Source organism: Anguilla rostrata, chromosome 2 (assembly GCF_018555375.3).
Source record: "Anguilla rostrata isolate EN2019 chromosome 2, ASM1855537v3, whole genome shotgun sequence".
NCBI classification, from domain to species: Eukaryota; Metazoa; Chordata; class Actinopteri; order Anguilliformes; family Anguillidae; genus Anguilla; species Anguilla rostrata.
In genome coordinates, this window is record NC_057934.1 from 63123731 (window position 1) to 63146497 (window position 22767).

The 22767-nt window shown below is 44.1% G+C and overlaps 2 protein-coding genes across 2 annotated transcripts in view; both read left to right on the forward strand.

The window, feature by feature from the left end:
- Positions 1 to 22767, forward strand: part of LOC135248798 (GRB2-related adaptor protein 2-like) — a 290320-nt gene that overhangs the window by 117639 nt on the left and 149914 nt on the right. The gene's annotated exons all lie outside the window — the stretch shown is intronic.
- Positions 17157 to 22767, forward strand: part of cacng2a (calcium channel, voltage-dependent, gamma subunit 2a) — a 71303-nt gene continuing 65692 nt past the window's right edge. Inside the window, exon 1 of the mRNA XM_064323724.1 lies at positions 17157 to 19302. Coding sequence (XP_064179794.1) covers positions 19092 to 19302 — 211 coding nt within the window. The 5' untranslated portion in view covers positions 17157 to 19091. The remainder of the gene's footprint in view (positions 19303 to 22767) is intronic.

Below are 22767 nucleotides of genomic sequence, written 5' to 3' on the forward strand. Positions count from 1 at the left end.
CGGGAGCTTGTACAGTTGCAGGGGGAGGCTAATCCTTACCTCGCCCACATATCACAGCAAATCATCATCTGTTTGATGATGAATTCCGTATTAAGTTTTTTTTATTTTATTGTTTTTGGTCTAGAACAAATGGACCTAAATTCATTGCGAGGGGGAAAAAAGGTAAAACAAGGTTTGCCCTCCAGTCTGAGCTCTAATACGATACTGTCACGTCGTGCACCACAGGTATGCAGCTTAATCCTGATGGGAAAACAAACACAAGAGGATCAATGATGGGGAACAGGCAGCCTTGGGAATGGAGCCAGTTTTTATTTTATTTCACTTATTCGCGCAACCATGCAGAGAAGCCTGCGGAAACGATCGGTCATAGTCGGCCAAAATGCGTTATTTGCCGAGAAGGGTGAATTAATTGGACTTTATTCAGGCTTCGTGACGTGATATTGTGGGGGGAGAAAAGTCCCTTTCGTGTGTTCCTAATGCGGTAGCATCTACCTTTGTCCCGTCTGTCTCTGACTACAAACGCTCAAGTTACTCCGGGTGATGTCATCGCTCGAGCTGCGATGTCCGCGGTGCACGCGGAGGGCTTCGGCTACGCTGACGCTCCAGGCGCGTCGCTTCTGTTTGCTTCTCCTCGACGTCTGCGCGAATGATAAATCCTGAACCCGTTTGGGCCGTCTCGAAAAGCTCATTTTACGGCAGCACGAGACCTTTGTGGCCTCATTAAAATCAAGGTGCCACCGTCCGGCAGTAATCTTTTTTTTTTTTTGTGCTTTAAGTACCATCGCCCTCAGGACAGATAAACTGCAGTCAATAGTCTATTTCGGGCCTGTCACAAAAAAAAAAACCGGCCTTTAGTTTAAATTCTCCTTTGACAGCTTTTTCTGCAATCTGCTGAGTCGACTCGTGCATATATTACATTACAGGCATTTAGCAGACGCTCTTATCCAGAGCGACTTACACAACTTGTAACTTGTACCCATTTATACAGCTGGATATATACTGAAGCAATTTCAGTTAAGTACCTTGCTCAAGGGTACAACGTTAGTGTCCTACCCGGGAATCGAACCTGCGACCTTTCGGTTACAAGTCCAGTTCCTTACCCACTGTGCTACACTCCGTCCTTAATCGTATATCAGAAGAATTAGCAAATGGCTGTGTTCACGTCTGAGGAGCCGGCTGAGCGTGTTTGTGCTTAAAGCTGGCTACATGTCAAGGTTGTAGGGTTGCCATGAGTGGGTTTCAGGTACTTTGAACTGCAATACCTCTGTGATTTCAGGTACTTACTATGAGCTGCAATACTGCTGTGATTTCAGGTACTTACTATGAGCTGCAATACTGCTGTGATTTCAGGTACTTACTGTGAGCTTCAAAACTGCTGTGATTCCAGGTATTTACTCTGAGCTGCAATACCGCTGTGATTTCAGGTACTTACTGTGAGCTGCATTACTGCTGTGATTTCAGGTACTTACTGTGAGCTGCAATACTGCTGTGATTTCAGGTACTTACTGTGAGCTTCAAAACTGCTGTGATTCCAGGTATTTACTCTGAGCTGCAATACCGCTGTGATTTCAGGTACTTACTGTGAGATGCATTACTGCTGTGATTTCAGGTACTTACTGTGAGCTGCATTACTGCTGTGATTTCAGGTACTTACTGTGAGCTGCATTACTGCTGTGATTTCAGGTACTTACTGTGAGCTGCATTACTGCTGTGATTTCAGGTACTTACTGTGAGCTGCAATACCGCTGTGATTTCAGGTACTTACTGTGAGCCACAATACTGCTGTGATTTCAGGTATTTACTCTGAACTGTAATAATGCTGTGATTTCAGGTACTTACTGTGAGCTGCATTACTGCTGTGATTTCAGGTACTTACTGTGAGCTGCATTACTGCTGTGATTTCAGGTACTTACTGTGAGCTGCATTACTGCTGTGATTTCAGGTACTTACTGTGAGCTGCATTACTGCTGTGATTTCAGGTACTTACTGTGAGCTGCAATACTGCTGTGATTTCAGATACTTACTGTGAGCCACAATACTGCTGTGATTTCAGGTATTTACTCTGAACTGTAATACTGCTGTGATTTCAGGTGTTTACTCTGAGCTGCAATACTGCTGTGATTTCAGGTACTTACTATGAGCTGCAATACCGCTGTGATTTCAGGTACTTACTGTGAGCCACAATACTGCTGTGATTTCAGGTACTTACTGTGAGCCACAATACCGCTGTGATTTCAGGTATTTACTCTGAGCTGCAATACTGCTGTGATTTCAGGTATTTACTCTGAACTGTAATAATGTGGTGATTTCAAGTACTTACCCTGAGCTGCAATACTGCTGTGATTTCAGGTACTTACTGTGAGCCGCAATATCGCTCTGATTTCAGGTATTTACTCTGAGCTGCAATACCGCTGTGATTTCAGATACTCTGAACTATAATACTCCTCTGATTTCAGATACTCTGAACTGTAATAATTCTGTGATTTCAGGTACTTCCTCTGAACTGTAATACCGCTGTGATTTCAGGTACTTACTCTGAGCTACAATATTGCAGTGATTTCTGGTACTTACCCTGAACGGGTTTAAGCAGACACACGGTATAAATGATGGATAACGTGGCCAGTAAAAAATAGGTAAGTCACCTTGGCTAAATTGCTTAGCCTACGAGCAAATAGCTAAGCTAATAAATCATACTGGAAATTTTGTCTGGCCAGTACACACGTGCCACTGTAAAGTCAGGTAGGGGAGAGTAGAACTACAGCCTGAGAAGCTGCTTCATCCCAAAACAAAGTAGGCCATAAGGCACTCCACTAACATTCATGTGAATATTACATATTCATACTGGTTTTGGAAGTAGTTAAAAAAAACATGTTTTAACGTTGTGAAGCGTTGCGTCATTCTACGTATTAAGTATTCCTTGTGTGGTCTGTCAGGGCAAATCAATATGATGTATTGGAAGGTTGTCCTGGTCAAATTGTTTGGCCTCTGTCATTTAGTCTGGCTGAACCCTTTAAGGTGTGAGATCACAAATATGTGATTAAAATGTTCTTAATTGAACATTCTAATGCCGATGTAACCGTCAATACTGGTAATTGAAAGCAATGGACTTTTAGAATGCTGACTGAATTTTGAATTTAAAAATAATTATAATCCAAAAAACCTACTCTTCAAACTGAATAAATTATACCTCTCTCTTCACCTCAACAGATGTGCGACAAGTATTCTGGCACAAAATGGCTGCCATTTAATAGCTTTGGAATTTTGTATGATGCTATATACATGCAATCCCTTTATGATAACTGTTACGGCTGGCTCGCCTGGCCGCAACAAACAAAGTCCGGACAAAATGGTAATGACAATAATAACAATAACAATAATCATAATAATAATAATAATAATAATAATAATAATAATAATAAGTAGTAGTAGAAGAAGAATTAAAGGAACTGCGATTTTTTTTAAGGAAGCGGTTCAGATTCTGTTCGTTGGCACGCCGGTGCTTTGTCCTTAACCTGAACTTCCTCAGCTGGTTCTCCACCTGCATAAATGTAGAATATGAAAAATGGGAGTTACCATTTCCCCTGAAGCACACATGAATAATGTTCCACGCTGTCCCCCCTGGTTGAGATTCTCTCCCTTGTGAGGGGAAAAAGCATTCTTTACAAAAACCTCATAAGGAGCAAAGGAAGCCTACATATCTGAAAACCTTTTAACGGCTTAAAAATTACATTCGGATCTCATTTCTCTCGCTGCTTCCCTTGGCAGCATTCACTTCCAGGCAACTTCTGTGCGCTTACGTTAAGAAGCCATGAGGGGGCAGTGTTCCGTCATGTTTTGGAGGCAGATTCGGAACAAACACCCAGTGGATTATTAAGGCACTCGCGGCTCGTCTTTGCAGCGTGTTAACAACCGCGGGTGGCTGGAGACAGATACATGGATTGATGTGTCTAGCCTAAATGGCAAAAAAAATCACATACACAGAAACAGAGGGGGGCCAGTAATTGGGTTTCATTGCACCCCCCCCCCCTCTCTCTCTCTGTCTCTCTCAATAAACACTTCTCGAAGACCCTTATTATTTACCCTTTGGTTTTGTTCCTCATTATAGCTCGCTGTTCAATAATACATGTCCTCTGTTGCTCGGAGTAAGGTATGATATGCCAAATATATTGTATGCCAGTGTACTTGAATCATAGAGCTATGCAGTTAGTATGCTATTGGTAGCTAGTATGATAATAAAAAGAAAAGCATTTGCCCACTCACTCACTCGCCCACTGACCCCCTCACTCACTCACTCATGTACTTCCTTCCTTTCTCTCCCCCCCCCCCCCCCCAATCTCTTTTTCCCTCCCACACCTCCTTCATCTTTCAGTCATTCCCACCGCCAGTCAAGGTTAGGGATGGGGCCGGTTTAAAAATAGTTCAATGCGCCGAAGAGGCAGACGGTTGCACTCCCGGAATACAGAGCAGACGGGACGAGGGGGAGAAGGGGTGATTTAGTGCCACGGCTGCAGGAGGTGAGGGAGAGAGGGAGGAGTGTCGGGGATAAAGGTAGGGAATGAGAGAAGGGAGAAGAATAAAAAGCCATAAAGCCACACAGGGGTAAGTGATCTGAGGAGAAACGGGAGATGAAAATGAGAACGGCGAGCGGAGACGCATATGAATGATTCCGACCTGTTTTTGTTCGCCCGGCGAGCGTCCTGCTAGCAGCTGTGAGGACAGACCAGCTCTTCGGGCGCCACCATTGTCACACGTCTGAATTGGCTGATAAGTTACTAGTGAAACGTTGCTTCAGCAATTGACTCAGAACACGGGCGCTAAAATAGACGGGCGGCCAGGCAAGTGAGCTTCTCCAGCGTGACTCCTGTGAAGCAGACTGCGCTTCGTTTAGGCTGCCAGCGGCACTTCTTAACGCCGTATGTCAAGCATCCCGAGCCTAACGGCGAATCCCTTATCACGCAAGGACATAACGCCGCTGCAGGAATACTGCGCGATGAAAACGGCGTGCAAAGCCGTTACGTGAAAGCGTTTTTCAGTCAGCGGTAATAAAAACAAACATTTACATCCTGTTCCTCCACGGTGCTGACATCAGCTGAGGCACTTGTTCATGGCGCAGAACCCGTCGCGCTGTGCCGAATCCCAGCCGGTCCAGTGCCCGCGGGAGTCCGGGGCAGCCGCACAACTGGTTATTCGGTCCCAGGCCGATGGAGGTTGTGATTGACAGGGCGTGCCCCACCTTACTTGCACAACAGCACCTGTACCGGACACCTGTGGTGTGACTGTGGTTGAATGCAGGTCGGGAAAAATATGGGGGATTCAGACTGGGATTACGGCCAGATGAGAGAAGGTATAGCCAACCACATTTTTAAAGCAGAAGAAATCAAAATTCAGGCCCAGTGCTAAATCGGATACAAGAACGACAGGTAGTTTTTCAGGGCCATGGTCTATTGTGTTGGACTGGCTACATTGCATTTATATTTTTGGCGTTCACATACTCTTACTCAGAGCAACTTACACAGACACATACATTGTTTAGTCTGCATATGGCATGAGGTGTATCAGACGACTGAATATTTTACTGAAGCAATTCAGCTTCAGTACTACGCTCTAGTGTGCAATGGCGGGGCCCCATCAAACCTACAGCTTCAGAATTACAAGCCCGGTTTAAAAACCATTATGTGATGTAACAAACAACATATATTATTTCATAAATCTCACAGTTCCATATTCCAACCATCCCTGTGAAAAAAGAAATAGCAATAAATAATACATTGAAAATTCAACTGAGTTTAAGAAAATATTTTTGTGAAATATGTTCCTTTTTTCTTGAATGGGTTATCGAATATGTTTATCAAAACACACTTGAAAGACAGTGGAATGTTCAATAATCACATAACAAATCATATTGGTTTAGATTTAATGTAAGACATATTTTCCCTCCTGGAAGAATTGAGAAGCCCCTATAAAGTAGTGCAATGAGAATGAAGCTGATTCTTGCTTTCTTACAGAGCAAAGCTTTCAAGAGATTGTTAACTGTGCAAATGCAATATTGATATAAATGCGCTTTACTGTCCATTAATATTATTTATATATGCAAATGTAATTATTCTGCATACATGTAACGAAAGACAACCACCTAAAGCACACAAAGGGAAGGCAGGAGTATAGGGCTTGTGATTCATTTTAGCGCTCGGTCTACAATATGTAATCTGAAAGCAGATTGCTACATGCAAATTGGAAGGATAATTGATTACAGGAGTGTGGCATGTGTGGGCAGTTGTTAATTTATCTTGGTCTCAAATGAGAATTTTAACGACTGAGGTAAAAATGTCTTTTTATTCAGTCTTCAGGAAAGGTTATTTGTCTGCGCTTGGAAATCATTGAGCCTGTCACTGAAGCACTTGCAACATTTGGGAGATGCCATGAGTTTCCCTCTAAAAGGGACAAATTAAATGGTTTTGTAATGTTATTAGATTTAGAATATTTAAATCTTTTGGCATGAAAAGCCGGATTTATTCTGCAGAGTTAAAGATGAATTGTGTGTAAATGAGCCTTTAGGTATTGGCACTGTGGAAATCGCATATCGATGTATTTCATGCAAACAAAGAAACAATAAATAAATAAGTAAATAAAGACTCAGACCTAGAATTGATCCTTGTGGTACACCAGTGTCAATGTTTAAAAAATATATCTTTTTTTAATCAGCAGCAGAAAAAAATTTAGTAACCTGGGGATGGAAATGGGGCACGCAAATGAAAAGCATGAAGACCAACAGATGTTAGGGGGCACTGAATTACTCAGAAGTCATATCATAACAGAGAGTAATATCTTTCCCAGACCTTGACACATTCATGTCCCCCCGCAAGTGGAAGCAATGTGCTACCGTTTTCCTTTTGCCAATATCCTTGAGTGCAAAATCATCTCAACCCAATAATTAGCATTTTCCCCAGATGTGAGGGCACATTAACGAGTGTCTATGAATGCAAAAAGACTCTGCCGTATGAAATCAGTGCTAATCGTAGGACTCTGGACCTGCATGCAAAGTGCAGCCGCGGCACAGCATACTGCAGTGTCTGTGCGCTGGACCGCACATGCGTTACACTCTGCATTTCTTCCACACTTCTCCCGTAATACTCATATGTGACGGTGCACACACTGTACTCACACTTTATGAGATATCAGCATCTGTGCTCTAGATGTGGTGTTTCATGATGTATGTTTAGATGCATGCTACGTTCTCTCTCTCTCTCTCTCTCTCTCTCTCTCTTCACCTCCTCACAACACACATTGATTTAGTGCTAGACAGCCACTCTGTTTGATCACTGAACCTCCACATCCCCCTGGTCCCCCGATCCGGGATTTCACGTTGAATTAAAAAATGGGAAGCCAGACCCCCCCCCCCCCCCCAAACAGACCGGAATGTGAGTGATGGCTCTCATATCCCGGTGATGTATGGATTAACATAAACGTCAGGCATGAAAAAAAAGCATTACAAACCGTGCGTACACACACACGCACGCACGCACACACACATATATACACACAGTCACACTTACACGCCCCATAAACATGACACAGACAGACATATTTAAGCGCAGCTTTACGTACGCTGTCATACTCAGGGAGATATCAATGAGCATATAACTGAAGACTCTCCCTTCCCTCTCACACACACAGCGTGCACAGGCATTCACGCTGAGATGGATGGAGGCGCTACACGCCGGGGCCGCGCACAGGCAGATCGGCAGAGACGCGCATTAAGGCACAGCGAGACACACCAACGAGGCATATCGGGCTTTAGCTAGCGCCACGGGGAGGGGGGTGGGCCGTTCCCATGGAAACGGAGCAGTCAGCACATCTGTATTTTTTGCTGTCCTTTCCCATTGCCATCCTGGAGACTCCTTCGCAACTGGATTTGCCAGTTACCACCACTGCCCCCCCCCTCCCCCCACACCCACACCCCCACCCACACTGGAGTGCCTGTCCTCCCTGCAGTGCACCCAGGACCAGGGCTGTGGTTAATAAGATCCGTTGTTATTAGCAGGACAGCACAGCACACTGGACATTGTCACTGGAGTCAGAGCTGCGTGCAGCAATGGTGCCATCTGTAACAAAAACAAAAATAATAATAGCACAGATGACAAATAATAACCAACTAGCACAGATGACAGTAACCTACATTTCACTTTGTACATTATTGTGGTCATTTATTACAACAAAAAAGCAGTGTTGGTTACCCTTTTTGATTATCCTTTTGGGAAATTATTTGAATTTGATGTGTGTATGTGTGCCTATAAGGACAAAAACTAAGCTAGGGACAGTAATGGCCAGTAATGACATTGTCATTTGGCTGTGCCTGTCTGTCTGAGAGAGAGAGTTGAGATTAAGAGAGTCTAAGTTACTGCCAGTCTAAGCAGTATCAATGACTATTCAAGACACGCCTGCAATCAACACATGATAAAATGGAGGTGGTGGAGAGGCATTACATATTGATAAGCTAGGAGGACGATGAATCCTGCTTGAAATCCAGCTTTTGCCTTAGTGTGCAGAATCCACTTCACTAAAGCCTTGATATTGTCTGACTCTCTCAACATGGCAGCTATAACCAGCAGACCATGCATTTCCCAACGTAAACCCTCCTTTGTCTCATAGGGCCTCCGCCAGCTGGCCATGAACACCGCTTGCTTGCCTTTCTTGCCCTTGACTAATCTCTCAATATGCACAATAAGTCTCCCAATATGCACAATTAGTCTCTCAATATGCACAATAAGTCTCCCAATATGCACAATTAGTCTCTCAATATGCACAATTAGTCTCTCATTATGCACAATCAGTCTCTCAATATGCACAATCAGACTCTCAATATGCCCAATTAGTCTCTCAATATGCAGAATTTGACTCTCAATATGAAGAATCAGTCTTTCTACATGCACAATAAGTCTCCAAATATGCACAATTAGTCTCTCGATATGCACAATCAGTCTCTGTGTGCATAATAAGTCTCTCAAAATGCACAATTAGACTGTCAATATGCACAATAACTCTCTTAATATGAACAATAAGTCTCTCTACATACAAAATAATTCTCTCAATATGCACAATCATTATCTCAATATGCACAATCAGTCTGCATGCACAATCAGTCTCTCAATATGCACAATCAGTCTCTCAATATGCACAATCAGTCTCTCAATATGCACAATCAGTCTCTCAATATGCACAATCAGTCTCTCAATATGCACAATCAGTCTCTCAATATGCACAATCAGTCTCTCAATATGCACAATCAGACTCTCAATATGCCCAGTTAGTCTCTCAATATGCAGAATTTGACTCTCAATATGAAGAATCAGTCTTTCTACATGCACAATAAGTCTCCAAATATGCACAATCAGTCTCCCAATATGCACAATAAGTCTCCCAATATGCACAATTAGTCTCTCAATATGCACAATTAGTCTCTCATTATGCACAATCAGTCTCTCAATATGCACAATCAGACTCTCAATATGCACAATAAGTCTCCCAATATGCACAATCAGTCCCTCAATATGCACAATTGGTCTCAATATGCACAATCAGTCTCTGTATGCATATGTCTCGAGTATGTACATCAGTTCTCAAATGCACAATCCTCTCCAGATATGCCACTCTCTCATATGCACTCAGTCTCTCATATGCACATCACTCTCAATATCCACTCTCTCTCATTCAATCAGTCGTCATAGCACATCAGCTAAAATATGCACAATCGATTTCCCTCAATGCACATCTGTCTCCATAATGTCCCTCATACCATGGTCTCAATAGCACAATGTTCCTCATATGCACACAGTCTCTTATATGCACAATCGTTCTCTATATGCACACACTGTCTCATATGCACAATCAGTCTCTCAATATGCACAATCAGTCCCTCAATATGCACAATTGGTCTCAATATGCACAATCAGTCTCTGTACGGATATGTCTAGAGGTCAGTCTGCAGTTTAAAGTAGCATCCTCCACAGATATGCTCACTCTCTCACTCACTCTCACTCTCACTCTCACTCTCTCTCTCTCACTCTCTCTCTCTCTCACTCTCACTCTCACTCTCTCACTCACTCTCACTCTCTCTCAGTTCTAATTAGGATGCGGAGCAGTGAGCCGCTGCTGAAAATTGAAAACATATTGATTCCCCCCTGCAACCTGTGTGCCCAGTTCTGTACTGACTGCACACCTGTTCTCTACTGACTGCACACCTGTTCTTTACTGCCTGCACACCTGTTCTCTACTGACTGCACACCTGTTCTCTACTGACTGCACACCTGTTCTTTACTGACTGCACACCTGTTCTCTACCTACTGCACACCTGTTCTCTACTGACTGCACACCTGTTCTCTACTGACTGCACACCTGTTCTCTACTTACTGCACACCTGTTCTCTACTGACTGCACACCTGTTCTCTACCTACTGCACACCTGTTCTGTACTGGCTGCACACCTGTTCTGTACTGACTGCACACCTGTTCTCTACCTACTGCACACCTGTTCTTTACTGGCTGCACACCTGTTCTGTACTGGCTGCACACCTGTTCTGTACTGACTGCACACCTGTTCTGTACTGACTGCACACCTGTTCTGTACTGACTGCACACCTGTTCTCTACTGACTGCTCATCTGTTCTTTACTGACTGCACACCTGTTCTGTACTGGCTGCACACCTGTTCTGTACTGACTGCACACCTGTTCTGTACTGACTGCACACCTGTTCTCTACTGACTGCACACCTGTTCTCTACTGACTGCACACCTCTTCTTTACTGACTGCACACCTGTTCTTTACTGACTGCACACCTGTTCTTTACTGGCTGCACACCTGTTCTGTACTGACTGCACACCTCTTCTTTACTGGCTGCACACCTGTTCTCTACTGACTGCACACCTGTTCTGTACTGACTGCACACCTCTTCTTTACTGACTGCACACCTGTTCTCTACTGACTGCACACCTGTTCTGTACTGACTGCACACCTCTTCTTTACTGACTGCACACCTGTTCTTTACTGACTGCACACCTGTTCTCTATGGCTGCACACCCATTCTATACTGACTGCACACCTGTTATTTACTGTCTCCACACCTGTTCTCTACTGATTGTACACTTGTTCTCTACGGACTGCACACCTGTCTACACTGACTGTGTTCTAGTGGTGGAAACAGGGGAGGTAGATATCTTATATCATAGTACATCTGAAACCATTCAGTGTGAGAAATATGCAATAATAGAGGAAATCAGGAACGGGGTAAATACTTTTTCATGGCACTGTATGCATGTATTACAGTACACTCACTTGGCAGACTTAGCAGTGGAGAACATCAGTGTTAGTCACTCAAAGACTCAAAGACATGCATGTTAGGTGCGCTCCTGCAAGTGCCCTTGACCAAGGCAGCTACCTCAGAAGTGGAGTTGGTCCCCGGGCGCTGCACAAGAGAGGCAGCTGCCCACTGCTCCTAGGTAACTAAGGATGCGTCAAATGCAGTGGACAAATTACCCCACGGGGTTCAATAAAGTATATCTTATCTTATCTTAGTCATATATACAGAAACTCATGTACTTAGGGAAAGGTATCCCCGTAAAAAATACATATATTATGTGAGGTACTATGCCTTGCTCAGCAGTGCATTTAACACTGTATTGATGTTTCCCTTTGAAGGCCCCCACCAGTCCACTGCAGTAACCAGAGCGGCTGGAGGAGAAAGAGCAATCAGAGCAGTTGCAGGAGTCCAGGTAGGCACCTTGTGCAGTTTGGTCTGGTGGACAATAACTGGGCTTCCAACTCCAAGGTTGTTGGTTCGATTCCCACAAGCGGCATTGCCACTGTACCCTTGAGAAAGTTACTTAACCTGAATTGCCTCAGTAAATAACAAGCTGTACAAATGCATCGTACATTAAAAGAATACAAGCCGTGTAAGCTGCTCAGGGTAAGAGCGTCTGCTAAAATTTAAATGTAACTGTCATCCTTCAAGCTTGGCCAGGATGTGTATGTGCTGTGTGCCAACAGAGTGGAGGTTGAGCTTTTATTTTAGAAGCTATTCATGTTATTTGGAAATGGTCAAAAAAGGTGAAGTGGTTGTTAAAAGGGTGTGGATGTGTTGGGCTAGGGTTGGGAGTGATTGAGAGTTATCAGTCTTATCCAGACTTCACACTGTTGAATTTGCTTGTAGACATGTACACATATGGTACCTTTCTGGAGGTTTTTGTGTTTGTTTGTTTGATGTTTTTCTCCCCTAGGTTGCTGCTTTGGTATCAGTAGTAGCTAAGCCTAGACAGTCTCAGAAGTTCATAAACTGGGAAAAATGTATATTGATATTCTATCGCAGTATGGCGGGAGTCAAGGGACTGTGGGATCCAGACTGCCAGAGGTAGTCTCCTTTTAAGGCTTAGCAATGAGAGAGATTTTTGAAGACAGGATTTTACAGCTTCCTGGGGACAACAGCAAGGAGAAGATGCCAAGAATAGAGCCATTGTTGTTGGCAAACATTAGTGAAACAGACACCGGCTGAACGGATCCAGGAATTCTGCTGATGACACTTGCTGGACTAGTGATGTGCAGATAGTGAGCAGTCACAGCCTCACCTAAAGCAACTAACCTTTACCCTCAGTTCTACAGAGTACACATTTATGAGGCACACTCACTTTGGTTTAGCAATGGAGACATGTGACTCAATTCTAGTATTGCAGCTGTTGTGTCTAGTCTGGTGTTGAGCAATCCTGGTCCCAGAGAGCTGCAGGGCCTCCTGTTATTTGTCATTTCCTGGCATTTTATTGGTCCGTTATGCTAAGTGATTACTATTTACTGACTAGCAACTGGTTACTTGGGCCAAAATTGGTTGCTGATCTCATTGTAAACACAAAAAACAGCAGATTCTGTGGCTATTGTGCTGGCTGATTTGGGACCACCATCTGTGCAACCCCTACGGAGAGGGGTACACCTCTGTGCCAGCAGGGTGTCCAAGGAGAAGGTCCACAGGGGACCCCTGGTAAACAGGTACAATTAGTAGGCAGAAAAAAATAGTTAAAATGTTTTTGTTTAACTCCCTGTTTTCTATAGATCATATTCCTGGGTGGTTTTGCAGCTCCGATTTGCACTGATGTTTGACTGGGTAGGTTATGTGTGCGAAAACACTGTGAGCTGGAGCTTTTCTGACTGGTACTGCTGTCGACTACCTCACAGGGGTGAGGAGTCTTTACAGGGCTAACCCCAAGGGTAACTTCATAATGGTTGTTTAGTGAATCCACAGGTTTAACTGTCTCATCTTCCCTCTCAAAAGGTGATGCTGATGATGTTTGTGATGATTCTGATGAATCATCACAAACATCTGTCTGCAAGCTAATTCTGTCTGCAAGCTAATTCCCTCGGTCATTGTCCTCCTCGGTTGTTTTGGACTGTGCTCAGTGTGAACTCAGATTCCCTTTGTCTGCTGTTTGACTTTAGTTTTTAGTGTACGATCTGCGTCCAGTTTCACTCCAGTCTCCATTTCACCTTCATATTTTTCCCCGTTGTAACAATATAAATGAGGGAGTTCTTTCAGCTCAAATATTTGGCTGCTGCCTGCATTATTTCATTGTAGAATCCCATTTAATGCACAAGCGATGACCTTGGAAAGTCACTGTGCGCTCAGATAACCGAATCAGTGGAGAGTGAGTTTATTTCTAATTGCTGCCCAAATTGGGGCCGAGCTTGTCTAATTCCCACCCTACTTTGAAAGGTCCGACTGTCTGCAACCGCAACTGTGCACACACGTGTACCCCACAGATGATTCCGGAGAGTGTACGCAACCACCGTTCTCCTCTGAAACACGTGGTGTCACCAGCTGCTTCTTTTCACACCTGAGATTACAGTTAAGCTTGCATAGAGCAGAGTCGGAGGAAGACCTTTCATACGCTGCTAGCCACTGCTATTGACTATTAACGACAACTCCACAGTCCTTCCACCAAGCTGCGCAGTCATTGCTGGCGTACAGCAGTTTATGTGCGGCGGACGCATGCAGGCTGCAGGCGCCCAATCAGCTGTGCTCTTGCCACGAGTTGGGGAGTCCCGAGCGGGGTGGAGCCCTCGAGCCCCGGGTGAATCCGCGGATAATTACCCCCCGCCATGTGGAGCTTCTGTTTACCGTTAGCATCGGCACGGCCAGTCTATGGGGCTCATCAGGACAACGGGGGGAAAAGTTTAAGCTCTCTGCTGAGGGAAGAAGGGATCGAAGAAAGGAACGGAAAATAGGAAGGGCGGAGGATGCCACGCTTCAGAGTGCTGGGGTGGGATCGATGTCTGGAGGATGCTTTCTGGCTTGTCCCTCAGCAGAACATTCTTTGTATCGTGCCAGAATTACAGAGTGACAACGCCACTAGCAAAAATGTGATGTGCATTAACATGCAGTAGGCATTTTCAAGCCTCATATAAGGGAAGAGTGACATAACTGTTACTGCAGCACACTGTGTCCCCACTGAAACAGCGGTAGAGCGACATGGCCATAATCGTAACGTAGTCCCCGGTGAGATGGTTTTAAAGTCAAAGTGTCTCCACACAGTCAGAGGGTGTCCCAGGACCTTTACCATACAGACCGCCCAGTTGTGATCCCTGGACGTGCTGGGTGGCCGAAGCTTGCGGTGAGTTTGCTCGTTTCGACCCCTGAAGCTGCGGTACTCGGGCCAAAGGCATGCTCCGCTCGGCTCTGGGTAAACGGTGGAGCCCACGGATAAAATGCAGTGTTGGCCGACGGGGCCTGACCTGGGGGGGGGGCGATCGCAGCTCCCTGCCACATGCTGCAGTGCTCCGTGTGACTGTGGGAGGGGTCTGGACGGCTGCACAAGAACAGTACATCACAGAGGATCTGACCTGTGAGTTCAGTAGATAGGATGTGTGGTGAGTGTGTGTGTGTGTGTGTGTGTGTGTGTGTGCGTGTGTGTGTGTGCATGCATGCATTTGTGTGTGCATGCATGCTTGCGTGTGTGTGTGTGTGTGCATGCATGCATTTGTGTGTGCGTGCATGTGCATGTGGGTGTGTGTGTGTGAGCGTGTGTGTTTTGTGATTCTGTTAGTTTGTGTGTGTGTGAGAGAGAGAGAGGGAGAGAGAGAGGGGGAAGGGTTAGAGAGAGTACATATACAAATAAATTATGCACAACCACATTATTATCATACAGCAGTTGCATAACTCAGGAGTTTCTGAGTTTTGATATTGAAATTGACATTGCATTCATTCACTTTTATGAGTATACTGCCTGTAGTTACTTTAAAATTGTGCATGATGAAATAATTAAAACAATACGCCCATAGGTGCTGGAACATTTATACTGCACTATTGCATCATAGAGTATGGACTCTCTTCAGAACTTTACAAATTCATAGCTCATTCCCTAACCCCCCACCCCCTCCCCTCCCTGCATCAGAAGGTAATGTATCGGTGCTCTGTATCACTGACTGGCTGAGAGAGAGCACGAGCGGACCTGAATGTTAAGCATGTCCTCTACTCCAGAGCAGGAGGGCAGTATTGGGAAAAGGCTAATCTCTCACTCCCTGCTCAGGACTCTTTTATGCATGCTGGTTCTCTCTCTCTCTCTCTCTCACTCTCTCTTTCACACACACACACACACAGGATACCACATACTCTTATGATAATGGCTGCCCACAACCTCACAAAGAGGCACACATACCTCTGGCATCAAGACTAGTCTCAGATACCAAATGTTCAAGGAGGGCTTACATTTTGATAAGATCTTAAAACTTGTTCCAGTGTTGTGAGGAGGTGAGCAGATCCTCTCAACAAAGACTCCATGATGGGAGGACTTCTGAGGTCAAATGTAAAAACTAGGCACATACATCAGTTGTGACGTCTCAACGTTGAATTTTTTCTCTTCTTTTTTTTTTTTTCTTTAATCAATGCAATCTCATAAACTAACCCCAGCTTGAATGTGAAGACGCCTTGACGATAGCGTCCAAAATACAGTAATTTCCTTACGGGATACAGTTTTGGCTGGAATAGTTGAGGACGGCTTTAACCGTATGCCGTATTCATGGCATAAATTATATAAAGCAATCACATTGCGCTTAATTATATGTCTAAACACTCACTTAAATATTTAAATAAATTAAAAGGGTGCCTCAGAAATGATTAAAACCGTCACTGATTTCGTTTCAATATCTGCACTCTGTTTCTGAAGCATTTTCTTCAGACAGAAGCAACCCTTCCTGACCCAACTGGGGAAGATACGTTGAGAAAAAACACGGTGAAGGATGGGCGAAAGGAGATAACAAATGCCTATAGAGGCGATACCGAGCCCACCACCCCAGTTTTTAATTTTACCATAAAGCCGCTGGGACACAAGTTGTAAATGCGTAGCGCTGAAGCAAGAGGGAGACATGGCACAAGAATGAAGAGCGGCGAGGAGCTGTCCGTTTCAGAACCACAGCACAGGGTATTGTGTACAAGGACGGACAGTGCCAAAGAAGCTGGGTCCGTTCTCTCGCTTTTCCGGACGCCGACATTCCCGGTTTTCACCTTTCGCAAATAAAGTAGTCCTCAAAGTTCAGCAGAGTAGTGAGGACAAATATCCTACATTAGGTATGTGTAAAAGTGAAAGGCGGGAATTCCTAAACGCAAAAAGATAGTTTTCACGAACAGCCAGTGTCAGTATGTCACTACTTCATTTTCATAAAAATGCAAATGTAATTTTCCACATAGTTTTTAAAATGGTCACTTAATCGAAAGAGAATATATTTAACTTTATGAGCAGTTGTTCAATGTTACGTAAAAGTTGACCGACCGAGGGTTGATTGACGAATAATTAAAAATCAAGTAAACAATTGAACCTAAGAAAGCGGATCGAAATATAAACGCGTAAATAAGAACATACAAGTCATCTCAAAGGCATATCCAGTGGGAATGTGCTAAGCAATTCAACGCGTGTATGTCAACTGCAGAAGAATGGGAAAATGTTGAATGTTAGAGAGGGCGATGATCATCATAACGGTCCCCAAAAATATATAAATAAATAGCTGCCTCTCTCACCCCTCTGTCAGTTCTCAGTAATCCCACCCCCTTCTTTTCACACACACACATGTACACAACACCCCGCGCCCCCTCCCCCGAAAGAATTAAAATCTTTAATATCTTTCCAGCAACAAGAGCTCGACGAAGAGTGAAGCGCGGCGCTCAATTGGTGTGAAAAAAAAAGAAATCTTAAAAATAAACGAGGGGAATTTGCGCAGACACGCATGAGAAGAGCCATCACCCGAGATAAAGACGGAGAAATCAAATGTGCAGCGCTGACACTGACAACCCCAATACACTGGCTCCAATCTGTTCCCCCCTTGACTGCTCTCGGGCTGTGTGGTGTCGGTGTGGCGTGGTGTACCGTGGATCTTTTCTTCTGGCTGTGTCTTTTTTTTTTTCCTTCAGCCTCCCACCCTCCCCATCTCTCCACTTCTATCTGAACGTTCAAGAAAAAAGGGAGGCATAAAATAAGGATTGCTGCCGTGTTTTGTTTCATTTAAAAAATATATATTTCCCTTTTCTTTATAATTCATTTGGCACCATTTTTTTTATTTTACATGGCGCAAGGGCTATGCAAGCGGGTTGGCTCTGGTTCCGGTTTTGGGTGTGATACAACAGCCGCGGATTTGGATACCCGAGCTGCAGCTACAGCAATACTACAGGCGTGGAGCGGTTCCGGCGGCGCCCCCGCCTCGTCCTCTTCTTCTACCCGGCTGTATGCCGAGTAATGGTCGGTTTGCCTTGGTGGATGAACCCCGCTCTCCCCGGATCGTCGTCGGTACCTCTCCTGACAGTAGATTCATATTTCCTGTGGAAACCTTCTACGAGCTAGGAGCTACATATGGAAACTGGAGATCAGAATTTTAGAAAAAAGGAAATCTAGCGGTTGTTATTTTATTTTTACGACTTCATTTTATCTGTTGTTTGCTTATTTATTTACGGGGGTTGATTGCTTCATCCCGCCATTGATTTTGTTTGTTAAATTTATGTTAGCCCCTTGATTATGTATTTATTCGTTTATAATTGATCCGGGGGACGTAGCCTATTTGAATTAATTTATCTGTGTAGTTGGTTCTTTATTTTGTTACATTTATCCCGACCCTTCTTTTCCCGTCCCTGCTTCTCCCCGTTTCCCCCGTTAATAATAGGCAGTTAAATGTGTGTGCATATATAGGCTACATTCTGTAGACAGATACCAAGCAAGGTAGACAGATATAGGCAGTCTATAGTCAGGCTATAACGCGCGTTGGAAAAAAATTAGAAGTAGCCTTTAGACACACAAACAACTAATATCCTTAATTAGCCTGCGTTCCTTAAAATTGTTTATTGACGTGCTTGTTAAAACCGTGGTGCATACAAGCCTGCCATTGCTCTAACCTCACACCTCCACCCTCACCGCCCTTTGAATTAAACGCTTAACTCAGAGCCGTACTAATGTACTGTACACACATGCCAGGCTGAACACATCAACATACAAGTTGGCTTTGGAGAGAGACACGTGCTAATTTGCTTTTTACAAGTGGGACCGAACAAATTGCTTTATTCCTACGAATATTCCGTTTACAAACCCATAATCATTCATCCACAGTGAATTTCCGAAGAGATATATCAGCGTTAAAAATGTATTTGCGTTTTTTTCTTTAGCAGCTAAACTGACTTAAACACTCCGCTGAATTGCTGTCTCTTGGAATTGGTGGTTTGTCGCCATTACGAGACGAGCAGTTGTAAAATATAAGTGGTATTTCTTAACCGCCCAGTTTGGCGACTCCAATATCGTTTGCTTTCAGTAACATTTAGGCTACTCTTCAAAAACTGTTCAAAAGGCTAAACTCTAGCTGCCCAATGCTTTCACCTTAACCTGACCTATTACAGCTCCATATTTCTCTCTTCTTCTGTCATTATAAATATAACAATCATAAGATTCCTACCACGACGCCTCCCCTGCCTTTTCTATAATCGAAGACACCCCATTTCTGGCTAGGTTTGGTCCCGTAAATTTACAAATATTTATTTCCTGTACGTCAAGAGGAAAGGGGGTCCCCCTTTCATAGAATGCGGAAACATGGGTCTGTTTGACCGCGGAGTTCAGATGTTATTGACCACTGTCGGCGCCTTCGCCGCCTTCAGTCTCATGACTATAGCAGTGGGCACGGACTACTGGCTTTACTCACGTGGCGTATGCAAGATCAAGATGGTCAACGAGAACGAGACCAGCAAGAAGAACGAGGAGGTCATGACCCACTCGGGACTGTGGAGGACGTGTTGCTTGGAAGGTAAGTGGCAGATGTTTGCCGTTACTTACAGGGCGTCAGATTCCCCACAGAAGTTCCTTGCCTATGTTGCAATGCATTGTGGGTACATCCAGTTTCAACTGTGGCAGCTGTGTCGGGTGCCTACAGAGAGAAAAAAGAAAATAATTACCTCCTTTCAGAAATGACCAATTTCCTTTTAATCTTTGTAGGACTGTCCTCTTGTATTTGGCTTATTCCATGTTTGTTATGACAGCAGTGAATAAACCAGTAAGAGCCCTAAGGTTGTTTTTTTTTTTTGCAACTTTGTGCATTTTAACAGTGGTCATACATTTTATACAAGCTTGCAAATATCATTGTGTAAAATGTGACTGAAGTTCAGTCTATGCATTTAAGAAATGTCTACACCCCTAGAACCTGTGGCAATTATGTTGAATTGAACGCATGTGAGGTGCACTGCAATCAACTTTATTTTAAGCTGATGTGCGTAGATAATATTGACTTTATGTGGGCCATGTTTGTCCACTTTGGTGAAAGTGAAATTAGTAGAACTGCCGTGTATGAACAATGCTGCACTGTTTTAAGATGCATTGGGAAACATGGCTGTGTAAGTGATTGCTGCTGTATTTAACTTGATTTATATCCGGAGCTGCAGAACCACAGGAGGTCACAGGTTCATCTTCATTAGTCTTTGGCCCGAGAAGTAGATGTAAGTGGCAGGAAGGAATACCAGGGAACAGAGATGGTTGAAGCGATGACATACACGGACCTGTTCAAAGCGCTGAAACAAAAGCCCATTCTTTTGCTCAGAACAAAATCGATGGCAGCTTGAGAATTGGTTTTGGAGTAATGCTTTGCCAGGTGTGTGTGTGTGTTTGTTTGTTTTTCGGTGGTTTTTGATCCCTGTGCATAATTTCAGATGTACCCCACATTCTCCCTATTCCTCCATAACCCTACCCCTAGCCCCAAACTCACGTGCACACAGGAATGTTGTTTTAATTTGACTTAAGATACTAATGTCAAAATCAGAGGCTGCTTCAGGCTGCAGGTGTGTGTGTGTGTGTGTGTGTTTGCGAGTGTGTGTGTGTGTATGTGTATGTGTGATTGTGTGTGTGTGTGCGATTGTGCGTGTGTATGTGTGTGTGTGCACGCGCGAGTGTGCGCGTGCGTGTGTGTGTGTGTGTGTCTGTCTGTGGTGTCTGTCTATGTGTGTGGTGAGGATGAGCGGCATGAAAGTCTTTGTCTCCAACTGTGAACGCCACAGCATGTTCCACTCGGTGTCATACAAGGACAACACAGTCAGGTTGGATGCCTGTGCTTCACCAGGCCCCTGCATAAGGCTGTGGATCAGATTTGCCTTTGAGGTCCACCACGCAGGTCACGCTGAAGTCTCTCGGGAGCTTCACTGCTCAGCTTATTACCAATGCATGTTTGTACGCTTACTTAGCTCACAAGTGTGGACCCAATAATAAACTCATGTGAAGGGGGGGAGGGGGAGGGAGGGATGGCTTCATTCAAATTATATCAAGGCAATTTTTCCATACTTTTATGGAGTTTGATGCGATTTTGAGTTTGCCTTCAAACTCAAACGTCACAATCTGGTTTGGTCTGACAGAATGCTGTTACATTCAAATGAATTTGTGTGGGGAAACTCTGTGTGGGGTTTCCAGCCAAATGTAAAAGGTCTTAGCCATTCAGCTCTACTATCAAACTCCTTTCTTTGCAAATCATGTGGCTTTGATCCCTGAAATTTCAGATATGAAAATGGATTACCTGTGCGTGACAGTTAAGAAGAATTTAGCAAAGTTCTACTTTTTACCTCACAAAGAGATCAGGCCTTTTTGCCAGTGCGGTGATTCAGGAGCTTTGTGGAGTATCCAGACCCCTTCAAGAATGCTCTTCACCCCTTCAAAAAAACCACAGCTCGCTGTAGCCCTGCTGCAGTAAAATTTGTGCTGTTACATTTTTTAAAGCTATATTGAATAGAGAAATGCATTGCCTCCCTTAAAGTGACCTGTATTCTTCTTTTTTTTTTTAAATAGATTTTATATTTTATAGATTATTTGCTGAAGCTGAGGAGCATTAAGAAAGACACCTTGCTGAAAGTTGTACATGCAGTGCTCCACCTGCAAAAACACTACTCTTTTAACCAGGGCCTTCGCGTGGCTGCCGACCAGGGGATTTCTATGAATATTTCCTCAGTGGGCTTGCATTATAATACAGTGTCTTAAAGCCACGAGTTTGATCTATATTCTGTAGTGTGAAGACAGATCAAATGGCAGGTGGATGCTCAGCGGTTCACACACGGACAAACTGAAGCTGGAGGAGATACCATGTGCCTTAGCACAGAACACTGCCCTACATTAAAGAACCCAAGGTATGGAAACAACTGCAGAAATTACATTTTGCCTAAGGTTGGCTTTGGGGAATATACATAATTTATACTCTGCTATCTTGACAGATCTCTCCCACTGAAGGTGCATGGTTGTTAATCCTGCAGACATTTGTCACATTATTAATGTTTTAGAGCGTTGCATCTTTTATAGTTTTGGCCTTTTGAGAAAATGTTTGAATTTCAATGAGGAAAAGAATATTGTAAAACGATTAAACGCTTGATCGTCCGATGCCACACTGAAGCCGCTTTCCGAGCAGCTTTCAGCTCGAGTTAAAATACACGCCGCTTAATTTCACTAAAACGGCCAGTTTCATTTTTTATTTATTTATTTTTTTACACAAAAGGCGTATTACCCTTGTGATAGGAGGGGGGGAGCACCATGAATATCATTTACCCAAAATGGTGGCGTGGAAACGGCCTTGATTACACTGAGCTGAAGACACCGAACTGCACTACGTTGCATGGCTGTTCAGTTTGACTTTGGAAATGTATCTCATATTCAGTCAGTCAATGCAGTCAGCAGCAATCCATGCAATAGATTAAAAAGAACGTAGCAATCTGAAAACATTTTTGTCTACCCAATGTACTATTGAGGAGCAGAAAGCAAACATCAACTTGTTAACACTGTCCTTACGTGGTAAGTTAGTAATGCATCCCACCACACACGTGTTTGCATTTAAAACGTGGTTAAGCCACACACATACAGTACTCGTGAATTTGCACGATCGGACGTTTGCTCAGCTTTTAAGTGTGCGGTTTTGGAGTAACCATTTCTCCTGTGGAGATTTTCTCTGGGACAGGCAGCCTGGTTCGTGGACAGCCACGGTGCCCCCTTGGGGTGCTGTTTTTGTTTACCCCGGGTTCCAGTGTCATTATGTCATTGGCAGACGCAGGGGCTCCGATCCGATGAAAATCTGACCCGCTTGGCGATGCCAAATCGCAGGCCCCGAGTCCAGCGGTTCTTTTGTTACCCGCTGCCAGCGCTTTTCGTTTGCGTCGGAAGCGTCTTCGTTTGAAGCCGAAAGCGAAGCGACGTGCGGCGAGCGCTGCATCGCAGAGCCGGGATTCACAAACAGGCCGTCGGGTCTCCGTTA